At 36.0% G+C, this 20,788-nt stretch overlaps 1 protein-coding gene across 1 annotated transcript; it reads right to left on the bottom strand.

Moving 5' to 3' along the window:
• Window positions 1-2,092: 2,092 nt before the first annotated feature.
• LOC145683329 (uncharacterized) lies at window positions 2,093-18,272 on the bottom strand. Its single transcript, XM_081754678.1, has 3 exons — window positions 18,149-18,272; window positions 16,498-16,617; window positions 2,093-6,304 (listed from the first exon to the last, which is right to left on the bottom strand). Exons 1-3 carry the CDS (start codon window positions 18,237-18,239, stop codon window positions 4,758-4,760), a joined length of 1,758 nt encoding a protein of 585 aa, XP_081610804.1. The 5' UTR covers window positions 18,240-18,272; the 3' UTR covers window positions 2,093-4,757.
• Between the last annotated feature and the right edge of the window lie 2,516 nt (window positions 18,273-20,788).

The raw sequence follows: 20,788 nt of genomic DNA, 5'->3' as shown, positions 1-20,788 counted from the left end.
CACAACCAAAACGAGATATTCACTGTGCAAAGGTTATGCTGTGCATATGGTGGGATATGAAAGGTGTGGTGCTGCAACCGGGTGAAACTATGAATGGAGAACGTTATCGACGACAATTAATGCGTTTGAAGCAAGCTCTGGCTAGAACACGACCAGAATGGGAGAACAGACATGATAAACTTATTGTTCAACATGATAACGCTCGCCCACATGTCGCAAAACCGGTCAAAACCTATTTAGAAAATGTCGGATGGGATGTTTTACCCCACCCGCGGTATTCACCAGACGTTGCTCCTTAGGACTACTACTTGTTCGATTGCATGAACAACGATTTGATTGGACAGCGGTTTACTTCTTCAGAAGATATCGAAACATGGGTCTCTGACTGGATCGCTTCCAAGGATGAGGACTTCTTTCGCCACGGAATCCGTACATTGCCTGACAGATGGGCGAAAGTGGTGGCTAGCGATGGACAATATTTTTCTTAAGGTATTTATGTAATTTGTGTTTGTACTACAGCTTCAATGTGTGCGTACCAACCGCACGAATTAATTCCTAGACCAAAAGTATAACTAAAATTTACCTCAAAAGGGGCTAAATTATTTGGTCTAGGAATTAATTCGTGCGGTTGGTACGCACACATTGAAGCTGTAGTACAAACACAAAATACATAAATACCTTAAGAAAAATATTGTCCATCGCTAGCCACCACTTTCGCCCATCTGTCAGGCAATGTACGGATTCCGTGGCGAAAGAAGTCCTCATCCTTGGAAGCGATCCAGTCAGAGACCCATGTTTCGATATCTTCTGAAGAAGTAAACCGCTGTCCAATCAAATCGTTGTTCATGCAATCGAACAAGTAGTAGTCCGAAGGAGCAACGTCTGGTGAATACGGCGGGTGGGGTAAAATCCATCCGACATTTTCTAAATAGGTTTTGACCGGTTTTGCGACATGTGGGCGAGCGTTATCATGTTGAACAATAAGTTTATCATGTCTGTTCTCCCATTCTTGTCGTGTTCTGGCCAGAGCTTGCTTCAAACGCATTAATTGTCGTCGATAACGTTCTCCATTCATAGTTTCACCCGGTTGCAGCTCATAGTACACCACACCTTTCATATCCCACCATATGCACAGCATAACCTTTGCACAGTGAATATCTCGTTTTGGCTGTGATGGACCTGGTTCACCTGGTTTCACCCAGGCCTTTTTTCGTTTAGGGTTCTCGTAATGGATCCACTTCTCATCACCCGTAATAATTCGATGCAGAAACCCCTTTCTGCTCTGTCGTTGAAGCAGCAATTCGCAAATGTTTTTTCGTCTTTCAACGTCTCTGTCTTTCAATTCATGTGGAACCCAATGTGACATCTTTTGAATCATTCCCATGGCTTTCAAGCGTTTGGAGACTGTTGTTTGATCAACGCCTAATGCTGCTGCAAGTTGTTCCTGCGTTTGACACGAATCCTACTCGAGCAATGCTGTCAATTCTTCGTCTTGAAATTTTTTTGGCTGTCCAGCTCGCTCTTGGTCTGCCAAGCCGAAATCACCACTTCTAAACCGTGCAAACCACTTCTGACACGTTCGCTCAGCTAGAGCATGGTCACCATACACTTCCACCAAAATACGATGACTTCCAGTCGCACTTTTCTGCATGTTAAAGTAATGCAGCAGGACACCCCGCAAAAACACTTTATCAGGCACAAATTGCGCCATGTTCACTTAACTACAAACTGGTGTTGTTGACGCTTTAATCCACTGCCCTATACTACGAACGATACGCGATGACAGGGGTTTGCAACACATGTGTGGATACACGGAACTGTGGGACGCTCCGTTCGTTGCGCCATCTCTTGTCCAACCGCATGAATTAATTCCTAGACCAAATATATATATATATATATATATATATTATCGATGCATGAAGCCCTGAAGTAAATCATGAATTATCCTGTACTGGTTTGTATCTAAATATGTGAACCTGTATATATTCGTTTTTATCGTTTCATATTTGAAACAGTCTTCCACTTATTATGAATATTTTAATATTCTGTTTTAGTATGTGGATACTATATATCTATGTAATAATGTTGAAACTAGCGTGTAACTTTCATATAAGAAAGTGTTTATCTGTTAGAAAAAATAAAAATATATATTTCAACATGTGCAGATATGTTCAAACTGAAATTATTTTTCTTGTTGTATGTTCTGGAAATTAATTAAAGCTTTACCTCTATTTCGATCACATTTATTTCCAATGAAGATTGATAGAACTTACAATTAATTAATTTATATTATTACAACAACATTTTACATACGAGAAATAAAAGAATTATTTTTTCTATTAAACTTTATTCCATAATAATATTTATGATCCACACAATAAGAATCAGTGGGAAATAAGTTATAATTACAAAACAAAAGTTATTTCAATTGACTAATAACAATTGTGTAGTATTGAAATTCATATTACACTATCAGTAGCATTTTATATTTATTATTATTATTACTTTATAATTCTTGTTTATTTCAAACTTAACGTTTCATTTTCAGTGCCGAGAATATATGAGTCGTAGGACGTCAGTTTATCGTGAAATTCGAACTGTATGAGTTTCCCTAAGAACTAAAAGTTCGCCCTCTCACAAAGCTCCTTTATGGGCATTTCTTTCCGTGTCATCATATCACAAAAGTCCTATTTCATCTGAGTCTAATACGATACCGTAGGTTTAATTGCATGATACCACAGAAATGAGCAATATATAATCATTTTGCTTTGCTAACACTATTACGAAAAAACATCATACACTGTAACACGTCACTGCTTCGCCCCAATAAATGATACTAAAATTATATATTATTTGAAAGATATGCGCTACCATGCAGAATTAGTTCATGACTAGTTAGATTTGCCTGCAAGTTTTCTTCTTGTTTACAGTAACACATTGTTAAACTTAGTTGCAACATTCCTAATCATCTTTCACCCAAGACAACATATTCGTCAAATAATTCTCGAATTGCTTATCAAACAAACAGATCCCAGACCAATGATGTATTCTAGTTTTAAACAAGCAACTTCAAACTGCACATAAATATGAGAATTGTAGAAAAACAGGTCAGCCATATACAAACTGTAATTCAATATGTCAGAGCAGACGAACAAATTCACTCAAAGCATTTATATTTCCCGCCATCATACTTATCGGTAACCATACTTTCTAAACTTAAGTACAATTTAGTTTCATTATGCAAATAATTGAATAAATAACTCAGGTATGCAAAAGCTTTCCTCAAATTCCAAACGAATTGCATATAACAAAGAGTATACTTTCTAAAATTCGCAACAAAAAGTTTTTTTTTATGACAGTATGCACAATTTTATAAGAATTAAACTCAAAATGTCCCAATTTATAATCAAAGAAAAGAATAAAGTTGCTGTAGCGTTTAACCAGCAATTCAAAAATTGTCTGTAAATCTTTGATGAAAATACATACTAATATTTATGTTTTAGTTTATACACCGTACTACGGAGAAAAGAATTCGTATTAGTAATGCACTTAATATATTTGTAATCCCTACATTCGATATTTATGGAAAATAGTTTACGTGAACAATATGAATAACCAAACAAATAATTTCATGTTACATTGCGTTATTTCAAAATGGTTGGTACCATCTTTATTGGTATAGAGAAAAACAATAAAAATGTAGCTGAGAATGTTTTTTTAAAAAAAAAACAAACTAGCATATTCTAAATATTATTGTTATTATTATCATTATTAGTATGTGTAAATGTTAATACAGTATCATTGTAAAATTTTATTTTCTAAGCTGCTACTAAGGTTTTTTCCCAAGTTGTGAAAAGATTTTCATGAATTATATTCGTTTCTTTTTATTTTGTGTAAATATCCTTGTAATTAAAAATGATTCACGATTTGCACAAAGTTCTTTAAAGTGTTTAGGATATGAACATATCACTTACTCATACATCTGTTAATGTTTGTGTAGTATTCGGCTTGCATTTTTCCAACCCAGAAATAAATGAATATTTTAAAGATGTAACTTAATTGTAAGTACCAGCTTATCTTGTTTACAAATAGGAGAATACTGCAACAAAGAAGGTATTGATTGAGATTTCAAGATATTGATTGAGAAATATACTAATTATGTTCCTTACACTTATGAACAGTTTTAGAAATAGTTCTGGAATAAATACATAGAATTTCTGCACTACTAAATTTTTACTTTATAAGTGTTGTTTAATTTTTATCTTGTAATGTTGACATATTCATGAAGTTCAAATGTTTTAAAAAATAAATCATATATCATTACTTTAATAGAAAATCATTCTAGTTAATACCGAGTGACTTGTCAGAGTTGTCAGGCTGTCTTCAGTGCTTATCAGACTATAAGTTTCTGTTATTAAATTAGAAAATTCTCTCCATGAGCTTCTTATATTTATACCAACTTTTCGTCTTAATCAGAAGTTTAAACACAAATAATCATCTTTATTTTCACTAATATTTTATTGTCATTCCAGAATTATAACTGCAATTATTATTTCACCCAGATAGCAATCTTTTCCTCATACAAACAATGCTAATCTTTCGTCATTACGCGTTTAAGTGTAACCCCTAGAATAAAATCCGAAATTCATTTGATTTAAACGAGAACCCATTACCTAGGTATTTTGTAACAATATTTCCAGACAAGGTAATTCTAACATAAAACTTGTTACAGACTGTTAGATCATTTTCAAACAATACTAGAGTAATACCGTATCACTTCCATCTAATGGATACTGATCAAGACAAGCGTGATGATATGGAGTTGGACATGCGAACCATGGCGAACGGGTAGGATATTCACTATTATCGCATGTCATATTAAGAAAATGCCAAGATGGAGAATGTTGAAGGTAGTGCCTAAATTTGTTGTAAAGATATAATCCTGGATTTTCTATTGTTCCAAGCCAAAACTCCATAAATTTAATCTTTGTATTAATGTGAGCAATATCAGGCAGTGTAATGGGTGATATATCTTTCAGAAAGAATATATCCCAACCAAAATCTGGTGTCCAGATTACGACATACGTATCTTTGTTATTTAAGTCAAAGGGAGGAAATTTAACAATCATATTTTTCCTATAAAACTCAAGAAGTAAGGAATAGAATCGTTTGTAATCTGACATCTTTAAGTCTATATCACCATCGAAATCCCAAGAAGAGTAGCTCTGAAACTTGACTGCCGACATAGCAGTGCCATGCTTTATAGCAAAAGTTAAATTATTTTTATCACACAAAGAAACGAAAAATTGAAGAAAATCAATTGTTTCTTCTCGACAACACCATGGTAAGTTATAGTACTTAATCCATTTTTTGGGATTACATTTAACTTTCATTTCTTGACACGAAAATTGGATTTGTTGTTCCGAGAAGAGATCTATTTTCTGAACATCCCATAAACGAGCTATATCACTCCAGAAATCTCTTTTCAAGTTAGTCAATGGAGAAATGCTAGGAATATCATACATAATTTGTGGGCAATTTAATGCATATATGCGGTAGAACTTTAATCTGAGGAACCAGTCAAAAAAGATTTGATTTTTAGTAAGAGTATCACTGAATGGAATTAACTTAAGAACATCTGTTTTCACCATCAGTGGGCCCAACATAAAATCACAGAAAACACAACTCTCATACGAATGTATGTAATGCTCATAATATTTTAAATTTCCCTTCAATATATCATTTTGGTAACAGTTAAGTGTCCAGTTATCTAGAAAACGCATGCTTCCTCCTATTACTCCGAAAGACTGTTTCGAAGATAACACTCTAAATTGTTCATAGAAGTTAAAATAACTATAAATAACGCTGAACATTTTTGGAACTATAAAAATGAAAGGCGTATCTACAGAGCTAATAACAGAGTTGAGAATGTTACCCGTAAAATTTATGTTCTTAAAATATCTAACTTTTACATTTCTGTAAACAACACCAAGTTTATTTATGATTAATTTTGTACCTGAACAAAGGATAACAGAAGTTTCTCTCTTAAGACGTTGAATGTCTGTTAGAAAATAACTTAATTGTAACAGATTCACATCATCTTCACTCATTAGAATTACAATTATTGTTAATACTTTTGTTGTTGGACGACCAATTAATATTTTCTGTGAAATTACAGGACGAATGTCTTTGTAGCTTTTGTTGGTCTTATGATCAAACACTTGGTTCTGCAATCTGAAATCTAAGGTTTCTGACACGTCAAGTAACATTCTAGAAATGGCTGATCGGTTAGTGACATTCGGTTCTGGAAGAAAAGAAGCGTAATCACTTATTATTATTATTATTATTATTATTATTATTATTATTATTATTATTATTATTATTATTATTATTATTATTATATTTTCTAAAGTACTTATGACATGTACTTTGATCTAAAAAACAGGTTTGTAATCACTAATCTATGCTAGGGATGGCCAAAATTTTTCGGATCCTGATATCCCGGACCCAGTGAGATCCGGATCTTGCCGGATTCGGACCTAGATCCGGATCTCGGATCCGACCGAATCTCAGATCCGGATCTCGGATCTGGATTCGAAATTCGGATCTCGGATCTGGATCTCGGATCTGGATCCGAAATTCGAATCTCAGATCTTGATTCGTATCCAAACCTACATCTGAAATTGTGATGATAAAATTGAATATCTAAAATTCGTCAAATTTTTTTTCAGATTCACTAATATAGTAGGTTGCTCTGCTTTTAAATGTTCCGGTAACACGTTTGTACTACCTTCGTTCTTTATTTTATTTTAAGCTTGCAATATTTACATATTGCACTTTCTGTCGAAGTCTCTTTATTAAAATGTTTCCAAGTTTAACTTTTTTCCATTTCAGAGTGTAGTGAACTGTGTGAAAACTGATGTAAATGGTAACAAATTCTTTTGTTTAGCTCCTCTTCAAAACTTAATGTTAGCTTCACATTGAAAATATTTATTTTTTTCTTAGAAAATAAACTTTCTTATTTTCTCATATACAAATGAAATATCTTTTAGAAAAGACCCTTCTAATCGCAGGAATACTGGACAAAACAAACTCTTTATTAATAGTAGTTTCTGACTTACTAGAGTCCAACCATCAACAAATCTTTCACTTCGAAGGTACAACAAAAAATATAGACTGGCTGGCGTAGAACAACAGTAGATTTTTAAACATACACACGAGAATTTCAGGAGAGCGATATGGTTGTGTAATATTATTAGTATTAATAAAAGAGTTCGTTGTATGACTTTATTACCTAACTTAAGGCTTGCCCTTCTGAGGTCAGGAGTTTGTTGAAGGAGTAAATATAAAAGAGATTTCTCTTATTTTTTCTTCACCCTCCAGGTTTCTTTAATCATACATTGCAGTACGTATCCAAAAAATACCCATGCATCGTATTATTGAAGCGTTTTGTGTTTTGTATATTAAAGTGTTCAAAAATATTTAACATATTCGCATTTGTTCATGTGATCCCAGGTTCAATTCTCGGTGGAAACATACATAAGAAAATTGAAAGCTGAAACAATATGAAAATAATATTTCAAAGTCAGGAAATTGATATTAAAACTTTAGCCATATATTGGGACTGTAAGACTGTAGTTAAATTAACCCACACGTTTCGTGAAGATATATTACATCGGTATTGTTTATTTACTATAAGCTACCAGATACATCCTCAGAGGCCACTTTACACTGTAGTAATCAACGGATGAAAACATTGGACAAGGAATGGAAGGAAGGTCTCCAGAACCTTAGATCAAGGTACTAACCTAGCATTTGCCCAATATAACTGAGGAACAACCCTGGAAAATCCTCAGTCATGGCTGGTCTCCGAATTCGAACCCGGTATTATCCAATTGCGAAGCAAGTATCCTAACAAGTAGCCTGAGCTCGCTCCGTATTATTATTATTATTATTATTTAATTAACGTAAAGTTCTAAAATTAGTGCAAATTAAACCCTACTTTCTTATTGCTGATGTTATAGTTAATAAGCCTACATGAGACATCAGTCCCCCATTAAGAAAGAATACTAGAACTGGAATTCAGGAAGCGGGGGTGATGAGATTAATGAGGATGAGAAAACTATGTACGATGCAAAAACTTAGTAATTATGACTTCCTCACAGATATATTCACTTACATACGTCAATTAATATTTCTCTGATACAGTGTACTCTTACTTTCTATAGTGGCAGGAAAATGGCCCGCTTTTGTAAACGAACACACTAAGCACGTGCGTATAAGCGCGATGTCCGTGCAAAGAAACATAGGTAAAACTAGAAAAAATAGAGAAAGCGAGGGGAAAATGATAAAACGCCCTTCAACTTAAAAAAAAAAAAAAAAAACCTAAAAATAACTAAACTTAGAGCTGCGAAAGACGCGAGGCGAATTTTATTGAAAAGATTGTTTTTCCTTAGTGATTAGTTGTGCTAACTATGAACATGAATTAAAAAGAAAACAAGTAGCTAGCTCTGAGTTTCGCAAACTAGTTGAAAAGAAAATATTGGATAAAATTTAATAATAAAGAAGGCATTTATGAAAATTAAAACAAACTACATTCTTGGCACGACAGTCCTTTGGTTCCTACCAGCCGGCTTACGTTCAAAGTGGGGATGTGTAGTCAACACATCGACACCCGAAGTCCCTAATGCCGGCTTTCAAGACTGGAGTCCGCTACCTCTTACTTAAGATAACTCCCCAATTGTCCTCACGATGCTGGGTCAACATCGAAATTGTTGAGTGCCTCTCCGGAAATTGAACCCATGACCACGGGCACCGAAGGCACGCTCTATCCACTGTTTTTTTTATATATAAAAGGGAAACAGCTTTTTATCAGATTTAACCTGTTGGACGCTTTGCACGGATTACACTGTAATCATTATGACACCACACAGACATAGAAGTAAACGAGGACAGATAAAAACACCTATACCCGAAGCGGGATTCGAATCCAAGATATTTACAGCAAACGATTCACAGTCTAATGCGGCAGACCACTCGACTATGGCTGTCGGGTTTCCTCGGCTAATCCGTAGCACATTTAAAGTAACTGATTATTTTAAAAGTTGCTCCTAAATACTGATAATCTAAGTTTTATGTATCAAATATTTCCTGCGATAATACCATACACTCTCCGACTTCTATAGACGAAAAGGTATAGTTATCCACATTATCTAATACAGGAATAAGTTCTGATTCTCTAATAGCTGCTGATGGTGATAGTCAAGGTTCACCGAAGCATGATCCCAAACCCAAACTAAGATATTGATGTCACTGGAATGCCTGAAAAGTCATTGTGGGTAAGTGAATTGCCCACTTGTCAGGATGAAGGGCGATAGTGATGTGGAATGCGGGGCTGTCAGAGGTACTACTTATAATAATTGGATTTATAATATTTTATGTTGCCGAAAACCCTCTTCAAGAACATAACTGTTAATCTTATCTTTGAAAATGTTACATAAGGAGTTTTATTGCTATCATTAGGTTGCATTAGGAATTATCGGATTTATTTTAACGCTTAACTTCTGATTTACGAATATTTAAATCGCGATATTTAAGTAAAGGTCATTTAGTGATATTTTAAATCATTTCGAACCAACTATATATATGGTTAGTTTGTTATGTGGGAATAATTGAGACCAGAAGCAGTCTACAGGCTAAGTGCAAAAGAATCTTGGCCGATCTCCTGATAAACCACATCTTTCAGCAAGGTGAATTGTGGCAATCTGATACCCACATGAGGAAATCTTCCGGTTCAAGTGAAAGCTTCCATAAGAATCAGCACCCTAATCAGTGGAATGTGCCTTGCTAATTTTTCCCCAATGTGAAAGTATCTAACTTTATTGTAAAAAACGAAAAGGCCTTTATTTCAAACAAGTCGCCATTACAGTTTTCATATTTGAACACAACACTCATTTAAAGACATGTTAAAGCGCGACTTACCCCTGAAAAAGAATATTTATCTGTTTTTAGTTTCTCGTGTTCCTAAAACTACATTCGGAATTAGTGCAAGTGCCTTCCGCTCGCATTACCTAGGTACAAACGGCTACGATCTTGGTACTAGCACATGTTTCGGTTTCCAGATCTCAAATATTTATCTTTCAGCCTGATTTTATGTATGAATCCAAAATTTCAAATCTAGATAAGGGGCACCAAAATTGATGCTTTATTCTCGGTGCTCATATTGTGATTTTCTAAATTGTAAGGTATACATTTGATATTTTGAGCAGACTGAGCAAGATAAATATACGTAAAAACTAGTCAATACTTAAATGTTTATGTTTTCTTAACTGCCAATGAAATAGGTGTATTGTGGAATTTTAAATATTGGAGTTTTGTATTCCGGTTTCAAATATATATATATATATATATATATATATATATATATATATATATATATATATATATATATATATATATATATATATATGTATGTATATGTGTGTGTGTGTGTGTGTGTGTGTGTGTGTGTGTGTGTGTTGTGTATTTCATCTCGGTCCTGCAACCGAGTGGACCTAGATTCGACATTCAAACTATCATCCGGTTTTTTTTTTTTTTTTTTTTTTTTTTTAGTAAGCCAAGCATTTGATCTTTAGTGTAGAATGAAGGAGACAAATAGAGTTGTCAATATTCGTCTTAATTTTCTGTTTTCTTCTTCACTGTCAGGACTTCGTGAAATTACTTTAGGCGAATTATAGATATGCATTCAAGTTTATCACAATTTGGGTGGGATGTTGGTTTGGATAAGAATCAAGATCTGAGATCCGGATTTCGGATCCAGATCTGAATTTCGAACCCAGATCTCAGATCCGAATCTAGATCCGAGATTCGAGATCCGGATCCAAAGGATTCGGACCCAATCAGATCCGGATCTTCGGATCCGGCCATCCCTAATCTATGCCATATGGCAGATTATTCTCAATGAACACCTTAGAACAGATCTCAAATGTAATACATTTCCAGTTATCGAAAGCATTAGACTCTGTACTTTGAAACAAAGTATTAAATCTGAATGTTATTTCTTTGAACATAAAATGGTTGTATAGTTATATTTCTCAAAGAGAATATATCAAATTATTGTTACAGATGAATATAAAAGCATAGTAATGGAGTTTCTCACAAAACCTTCTTTTGTACCTATCTTGTTTGTCGTTTTTATAAATTACTTACCAAAAGCCAGCATAAAGTGTGGTGGTTACACATTAGATCGATTTTGTTAGGGATTCTTAGCAATGACGACGCCAGTTTAAATTTCTTGAGTGGAGGGGGCAAGCGGTAGAGTAGAAATTTTTTTGTATACCGAAAATAATGGTTTTATATTCTTGGCCTAAAACACAATATAACTTGTGTGGAAGAAGGGGGCCAGCTTATAGCAGACAATGTAAGCAGGGCGGGACCCTTCCTCTTCAGCGTCGTCAATGATTCTTATGGATCCTGGTACGAGTGAAGCTTTTAGAGATGACTTCATATTGAATGTTACGTTCCTGAGAAGTTTAGATTTTGTATATCAGATATTTAAGTCCGGAGAAGCGCAGAGATTGATTTAGGAGAGCTCTGCATTTGTTACGTTTGGACTATAGAGAAATTACCCATGTATAGGGTAATGTACCGTTACCACGTGCTTGTGTTTATAAACAATCGCACGTGCTCCTGCTTGTAAAGATCAACCACATGTATTTACGATGGATTACTACACCTCACGTTGGATTACTACAAGAAGCAGACGATGGTCACCAGCACTCCCTACAAGTCACATAACGACATGGGAACAGCAGCGCCACCGCCTCACCTCGAGTACCTATATAACCGAGAAGATTTCAATGACAACTATTAATCTGGACTGATCAACCCCTCCTCTAGCTTGCTCTGGAGCTCTAGGAGAAAACCAAACCTCAGAGCCTCTAGTTTGCTTCGGAACCCTAGGCTTTCCTTCCTTCCGCCATAGCTTGCACGGAGCTCTATCGGGATCCCAATCTCATTTGCTTAGCCTTCTTCAGGGCTCTGTGACTTTTAACCCCCTCACTGTTTGCTTTGAAACATTGGGGTTCCCTATTCCACTCTGCTTAGCTTGCCAGGAGCTCTGTAGAGACCCTGTCCTATGGCTGTAAGGTCTTGGGCTACCTCGCATTAGAGAAAGTTGTATTTACTATTTTTGTAAACACTGTTGTATTTTATTAGATTTTTATAATAAACCGGTCGTGGGAGTGAATTCAACCTAGCTCTACGTACTCCTTCAAAGAGAAGAACTTTTACAATAGAGAATATGGATGCTTTCAAATATGAAGGAAAAAGTATGGTAAATATTCTGTTCGTTTATAGGCTACTCTACTCCGGTTAATTTTGAATTTTTAAGAGAGTTATATACAGCTCTCAATTAAATTCCGGTGTTGGTTGAAAAATCAGGCATAGGTTATGTTTCAGAGGCCATATTGATAGATTGTTTTCTCTGGTCGTGCTCCCTGGGAGAAGAGCTTATCGACTTGACTTATTTATTCTAACCCAATACTCTAATCTGAAGAGCACTTCAATACCCCAAATAGGAGGTTTTTCCTACTTTCGCTTTCCCTAAATCCTTCTTAAATATTTTATTGGTTAGAACCCTGGACAGTGGACTGTCCAAGAACAGACAGGACAGAAATCGGATTACGCCAGAAATCCAATCAATAGTAAAGAACTGTTAAACGAATTAAGGGTTGGCAGTGCGTTTGTAGAATTTCTTGCAGTACGTGTAAAATTAAAGCAAAATAGTCAAATTGGGAGAAATTTAGAATATTTATATTGATTCCTTGTGATTTTGAATAATCAACTAGATAAGAACACGTCTTTTCTTTAAGAGTTTGCTCCCGGCGGGAGCTCATGTGGTTCGGATTCCACGTTAATCAGTAGGTCCACGTCTCATATAGCCTCGCTGCTGAACGGGACGTTAAACTCAATCAATCAATTTAAGGGTTTGGTCGTTTTGATGTTTTGAACTTTTATTAAGAATTTGATTTTAAGATCGAAAATACTTAGAGATAGCAGAAAATCTTAGCTATTTTGATTTATCAAGAAAACAAGAACATTAATATTAGCAAGTATTTATCTTTTATAATTTATTTAGTTATAAAGTGAAATAAGAAAATGATTTTTAGTTAATTTTAAGACTAACATGCTAATTTTACTTTCTCCACACATTTTTTATTGTAAGAGTGTATAACGTTTAATATCTTGATATTAAGGCTAAATAGACGGTAATCAGGAACGTAGCCAAGGGGTGGGTCCGGGTGGGCCGGATCTCCCTTCGAAACCAGAAATGAAAAAAATTAAGGAAAGAAAGAAAAAGAAACGAAGAAAAGAAGGATCAGCCTTGAAAAATAAAAATCTACAGCAAGTGTTTGGTTACTCTTTCTTATGAGGAGCTTTGAATGGAGGAAATGGAAGGGGAGAGGGAGTTAAAATGGATATTATTGTAACGGAGCATTCCGAATTTTACCTAGCTCCATGCTAATCCTACGGACTACAAATAACGATAGATAAACCGGTTCGGTAAGATAGACTCTCAGGTGGAACTTAAGAAATGCCCACCATCACCAAAAATATGAGCCTGGCAACATAGATTCCAGTTACACTTATTAAAGAAATTTTCAATTTCACAGCAACACTAATCCATTTTATAGGATATCTTTACTGCCGAAAGAGATCTCGTTGCTATCCTTGACTGAATTAAACGAAGATAAGAAAAAGAAGAAGAGAGAAAACAAGAAGAACCTAGTTCAAAAATGACCTCGAAAGGCTACATCTTTCTCAATACTTTTTTATACTCTGTTACTCGAGATTTCTTCATAGATTGTTATTAAAATACTTACTAACAAACTATTGTCCTAACAAACCAATATAGGTATGTTGCCATTAAAATACAGTAGTTTAGATTGATCAGGTCCTGGTGTGTAACCACAGTATTTCATATCACGTTCCGCTCCCCTCCTCCATTACGAAATCCTGGTTAAACGAACCAATATATGTTGCCAGGGAAATAGTTTAGAATGATCAACCCCATGGTGTGATAACCACAGTATTTCGTCACGGACCCCCTATTACGAAATCCTGGCTACGTGCCTGCGGTAATGATAGTGAAATTGATTAGACTAAACAACTAGGGATAGTTTTTTTTAGCATATCATTAACTTTAATCAATATTTAAGTAGTACGGTAAAGTAAAGTCTCTTCCTCCCGGGACAGGACAGGAAAGCTCAAGGGTATTGTGTGGAGATAAAGGCTTTAGTTCTGAGATAGGCATAGGTCCCTATTTTAAAGAGGCTGCATGAACCTCAAAGTTGCATTGAAATCATGAAAAAATTCTTATCGTCACTTGGGATCGAGCCTGGATATTTGCCTCTAAGTAGCATTGTGCAAAGGTAAATAAAATGGCACGCTTTATACGAGAGCGGATCAATAAGTAATGCACAATATTCTTCATACAATATTATACTGATCCGGAATGCGAAAATTGAATGAAAAATACTTTAAATTTCGCATGCAGTCACTAGTTTTCGATCAGGTGAACCTCACGCATCAGAAGCATGAACTACTGAGCAAAGATATTAATTGTACAGTCATCTACTTGTGAAAGCAGAGAGGTATATTTGTTTTTGTGAGCTAGAGAATAAAACCTGAGTGAAATTCACAGAGCGTGTACGGAAAAGACTGTATTAATCGTAATAACATCTCCAAGTGGTGAAAATTCTTTCAAGAGGGCTGTATGAACCTCGCGGATTTGTCGTGTGCCGGTGTCAAGCGTACAGAATATCGTTCTCGTTGAAGAGGTAATTCGTAAAGACCAGCAAATCCACCTTCGAACATGTCCAACATTTCGTACGGTGTAGTGTATGGTGTGGTGCATGATAAATTGAAATTTCGGGAAATGGCGGAGTGCTTGAAGGCGCCAAAGAAACCTCACAGGGGCAGCGAATTATAACATGCCTGGACCATGTGGCGCTATACGATAAAAAAAGGGCATGCTTTAATGGATTATATGATTACAGGTATCGTGTTCTGATTGTACCACTACACACATGAAAGAAACCGGATATCCAAGGAATGAAAACATACAGAATCCCCACAAAAGAATAAATTCAAAATGTCTCAATCTCCATAAAAGATGCTTGGCAAACTCGTATCGTGTGCTTCGTGATAAACGCCCTAACATCAATAGGGAATGTCAAACTACTTCAAGACAATGCATGCTCCCACGTTGCTGCTTCTGCTTATTGGAAATGCTTGAGGACGCGCCGTACAACCCCAATCTTGCACCTGCAGGCTATTATGATTATTATTATTTTTGTTTGAAGAAATTCTTGGCCGACCAATGTTTTACAATTGTGATCACGATGTTAAATTGGTTGGGTGCAGATGGCTGTACTTCCCAAAGACGGAGTTGTATGAACAGAGTAATTTACAGCTTGTGACACAATGGAAGAAATATGCTGAGAGACTTGGCAGCTATGTTGAAAAGCACCTTTGTATGTATTCTTAACGTGAATATATTCTTAACGTCTGTAATGTTTCTACCATCAACCATGGATACCCCTTGATAATCGGCCTTGTGCAATACGAACGATAATATATAAAAGAAAACCATAATCATGTCTGCTGTGTTCTATGGTTGCGAAACATGGTCGTTTACTTTAAGGGAAGAACACAGACTGAAAGTATTTGAGAATAAAATCCTGAAACGAATATTTGGAACCAAGAGGAACGGAAATGGAAAATGGCGGATGTTTACCAGACATTGTTAGAGTTATCAAGTCTAGGAATTCATATGGCCAGGTCATGTAGTTTGGAAGGAAGTAGGAACACTTTCAAAATTTTGACAGGAAATCCAACCGGAAAACGATATTATAAAGGCCTAGATGTAGATGAGAGGATAATATTACGATGGATCTCGCAGAAATAGAAATGCAAAGTAAAAAGTGGAAATAGTTGACAAAGGACAAACGTCAAAGGAGAGCTTTCGTAAAGGCGGCATTGAAACTCCAGGTTCCATAGGTCATAGAGTTACTTAGTTAGTTAGCAATATGAATCACGCCTATATCTCGGATCTGAAAATGGATTTACAATATTTTCGAAAACCCTGGGAGTTTATGACCAAAGCACTCCACCAGGGGCGTCATTTAGGGGGGGCAGGGAGGGGCAATTGCCCCTTTCCCCTAGGTTTGAGAGTTATATTGATTTTATCAGTAGAATAGTAGTAAATGAGTAAAAAAAAAAACGTGAAATTTTACTTTTATCAAGGGGTTTTGGCCCCCCAAGCAAAATCTAAAATGACGCTCCTGCACTCCACACTACCAAAGATTATGTTATCAGACTGGTTCTAAGTTGATTTTAATGGCCAGAAAATCAAAAGGTTAGCTTCGTTGTCTACACTCTGTTCCAATCCCTTCTCCTGAAAAAATAATGAGAATAGCATACAGATGCACTTACTTGTTAAAATTCTCAGTATTTCTGCAAGAGCCCTTGAAACGTTCTTGCGAAGAGTGCTCGCTTCGGTTTCTGTTACCAGATTGACATCTTTCATTTGGTTAAGTAGCATGTCTCCAATCCCTTAAAACAAATTTAATCGTAAGTGATGACGTCATCAGATGTAAGTAATTCATAATTTTTCTTTTCATTTTAAACTACGAAACTGAAGATAACGCAATACTTTTATAAAAATGATATCTTTGTTATATACGTTATATTATTTCAAATTGTAACTTTTATTAACTATACGTTCATTAAATTTATCCTGAAAAAGAAAAGAATAGAAAACTGGGTTTACATGTTCATAGATACATCCCAAAAGCATTATTTGAAGGAATCCACTACTTACTAGCGACCAGAAAATTGTTCTGAGCGTACATAATCTGTATTCAAGGTATTATCATGGTAAACGGTAATTCGACTTGGTGATTGTTCTATCTTAGGACTAGGCAAAGACCGTTCCTAACGAAACTGCTGCGTATCTTCTGAATTCATGACATGTTGCTAATCTATAAAGAAATTGCAAATTAATTTTGAAATGCAACATCGAATTATAATAACTTGCCTGAAACTAAACAGAACTAACTGACATAAAAACTTGCAGAATGCTACACTGTACACTTCGTTTGGTTTGGCCAGGAATTTGGTTTGGCATGTGTATCCAAATTGAAAATTGAAATTTTGCTTTTTCTCTTACCCTTCATTCTCTTCTGAAAATCTTTAGTAAGATGAAGAACTTTTTGAAAATAGAAAAATATTCTTAGTCTTGGGCAGGCCCGTAGCCAGCCCAAAAATGTAGGGGGCCGGTAGAAGTTAGGGGGTCCTGAGCGAATCATATTATAGTTCTTTTGCAAGTCTACCGTGAAAATTTTTGAGGGCGAGTGAAACTTAAGGGGGCCCGTCCCCCTAGCGCCGCGTGGATATGGACCTGGTCTTCATGATAGCTCACCCACTTTGTTTCGCATAACCTAAAATTATTTAATTATGAAAATAAAATGAATAAATTCTTCTTAGACATTTACATTAGTTTCTGAATTTATGCAGAAAATAATTCGATTGTCTTTTGAATCTTTTCTGGTAACAATTTTCGAAGCCGCGTCTAACATGAACTAACCTGAAATTTCAGTTGCATTGGCGTGACACCGCAGCTGTCTCCTATAATCAAACATCAAATTAAAACAATAGTTTGTTTTGAAGTGTTTTTATTTTAAAATTATCTCATATGTTACAGTTAAAATCATATGTGATTGTATTCATGTACTTCACCTGATCTACATTCCCTTACAGGCCGATTTCGTAACATGCCTTCTGAAAGATACCAGTATTCGTTAGTGTTTGGAGTTTCAGCATCAAGTCTATATGAGACGTGGGCCTACAGTTTAAAGTGGGATGCGGACTACCTTTGTGCTTTCAAATGTCAACTCTCTGTTATCGGGAATGGAGCTCGTTGTTGCATGCATCAAAAAGCATGCGCTCTAGCTACTAGTCCATCGGAGAGAGCTAGAAACATAATCTTGTTTTTATACAACTCACTTGACATCATATCCTGACAGTACGCACTATTTAAGCAACAAATTAAAACAAGTAATGTTTAAATAATAATTATACTTACCTGAGAAGATAAAATAGAGGAATCCAATGCTTAAGAATACAACTATCAATCTAATGTACGTATTTGTCTTCATATTATGAAGTTTCACCATGAATAACCAATACCAAAAGTTAACATCCGTGTATACACCTGAAAAACATTGCGAAAGTTACGTTAAGTATCGATTAAACTATCGTCAGACATTTCAATAATCATCACAAGTTTTTGAATCATATTTTCTCTTTCCTTCTATGGTTTCGAATTAGGATTAGGAATTATATTTTTTGGCTTTCGGCAACTGTGGTCACGTATGTGGATAACTCAACCGGCGATCACACTATCAGCAAAATTAGAAAGGAAGAAGGGAATGGGGAAGGAAGATAGAGGGGGAGAAGAAGATAAGGGGGAAAGATGGAGAAAAAAGGAGTAATATACGAGGGTCGGCTGATAAGTTCTCGGCCCAACCCCCTTCCGAATGTACTACCCTGATGTAATTGATGTCATGTGAAATGCTGACCTTTTATATGTTTAAGTACCAAATTTCACGATTCTACCATGAACGGTGTTTATTTTACAGATAATTGAATGAACCATGGCGGAGCCAGATGTAAATTCACCAAAGAGGAGTTGCGAGATGTAATGAAGTTCTTCTTCCTGCAACAGAAGTCGCCCAAGGAAATCCATGGTTGCATGCTAGACACATTGGGTGGACAGTGCCCTTCATACTCCACCGTGAAGAAATAGTGTGCGAACTTCAAGCGCGGTGAATTTTCAACAGAAGATGGTGACAGGTGTGGCAGGCCAGTGTCAGTGCCAACTATGGAAAAAGTGGACCAGATTCATGACCTGATTTTGAGCAACAGACGGATTTCGCTTCAGGAGATAGCTGACAAAGTGCACATATCCAAAGAACGTGTTGGGTCAATAATCCATGATCAGTTGGACATGCGCAAGCTTTCTGCGAAATGTATTCCAAAATATTTGAACGCGGATCAGAAACGCGAACGTTTGAGATCATCGCAGGTGATTTTACAGCATTTTGCGAACTCCAAGGACGAATTTTTGATTCAGCTTGTTACCGAGGATAAAATGTGGTTGCATTACTTTGATCCGGAAACCAAACAGCAGTCATGCGAGTGGCGCCACTCAGGATCTAAAAGGTCCAAAAAATTCAAAGCACAAAAGTTCGCAGGGAAGGTGCTTGCCTCAATATTCTGAGATAAGGATGGTGTTTTGCTTTTAGACTACCTTCCAAAGGGCCAAATCATAACTGCAGAGTATTACTGCAATCTGCTGGCTAAGGTAAAGAACGCTATTAAAGAAAAGCGCCGGGGAAAGTTGACACGAGGTGTCTTGTTCTTGCAGGGCAATACTCCCGTCCACAAGGCTGGCAGAACGATGGATTTTCTGAGGAACCTAGGGTTTTAGTGCATTGACCACCCACCTTACTCGCCAGATCTTTACTCTGATTATTTTCTGCTTCCAAAACTCAAAACAGCACTGAAAGGACAGAAATTTCACAGTGATGAAGGGGGATAACAGCTGCGGAACAGTTTTTTTGCGGACCTTGAGATTTTTTTGTAGGGTTTGGAGAAGTTGCAGCATCGAAGTGCCAAGTGTGTTGACCTTCGAGGGGACTATGTTGAATAGCATCACACTTTCATGCCTGCAGTTGAAGTCCTTCTGGGTCGGGCCGAGAACTTATCAGTCCGCCCTCGTATAAGATCCAGTGTAGTAAATGTGATATATGCTATATTGGTGAACCGGGAAAGAGATTCAAAGGGCGAATAAAACAACATAAAGACGACATGGGTTGAAGAGAGACAGAAATGCAGTCTGTAAGCACATAAGAGACACAGGATATTCAATCAATTGGAGTGAAATGAAAGTGATGGGCCAAAAAGAGAGGTTAGCCAGGAAATGGAAAGAAACAAAATTTATTGAAATAGAAGGCGATAGAATCATGAACTGGAATTCAGGATTTAAAATTGATAAGCAGTGGAGTAAATTATTAATGGGCCTTAAAGTGAGTTAATTGTACAGGTTTATTTTTGTAAATTTAGTATTTATTTATTTATTACTAGCTAAAATACCCATTCTTCGCATGAGTCACATAAAATATTTATGTAAACAAACTGAACAACGAAAGGAAAAAATATCGGTCATTTTCTCTACTTTTATATATCCCAGTAAACACTCCCTGAGGTCCCCTGATTCGAATTAGAAAAAAAAACGCCTCTGGCTCCCAGCTGATGGGGGCTGCATTTGGAAGTTATCACTAATGGTAGTGTCACTATTACACTGAGAAAAATAAGTGGTAACCTAGTGGGGGTTAATGGACAATTTAGCTGCTAGAACCAGTTAATAATTTGTAACAACCCTTCTGAGACAAAAAAGGTTAATTTTACGAGGTCGCCGGTAATCAATCAAGAAAGGTTACTAGAAAATGTGTAGAAACAATCCAGTGTTTGGTTGCTATTAACCTATAAAATAGGTTAGAAGAAGGTAACCAATTCAAGAAGGTTAATTTAATTTAAAACACTGTGTTGTTATCAACCCTCCGAAACTTGTTTACTGGTAACACTGCATTACTAGAAGTACAAACAGCAAGGTCGCCATTTGCAATTTTAAGAACGAAAGGTTTTAAGAATTATGAATACA

The sequence above is a fragment of the Thermobia domestica genome, chromosome 1 (assembly GCF_964235325.1).
Source record: "Thermobia domestica chromosome 1, izTheDome1.hap1.1, whole genome shotgun sequence".
Lineage (NCBI taxonomy): Eukaryota > Metazoa > Arthropoda > Insecta > Zygentoma > Lepismatidae > Thermobia > Thermobia domestica.
The sequence above is the reverse complement of the archived record's forward strand: the minus strand, read 5'-3'. Positions and strand labels throughout refer to the sequence as shown.

What these genes read in the sequence shown, in the direction of transcription:
- LOC145683329 (XM_081754678.1), bottom strand. Translation starts at nt 18,239, where the DNA reads ATGGTGAAACTTCATAATATGAAGACAAATACGTACATTAGATTGATA. An exon ending in CCTCTATTTTATCTTCTCAG is followed by an intron (nt 16,618 to 18,148) that starts GTAAGTATAATT and finishes ATTTGTTTTAAG; the next exon opens with GGATTGGAGACATGCTACTT. An exon ending in AATACTGAGAATTTTAACAA is followed by an intron (nt 6,305 to 16,497) that starts GTAAGTGCATCT and finishes CTTTTCTTCCAG; the next exon opens with AACCGAATGTCACTAACCGA.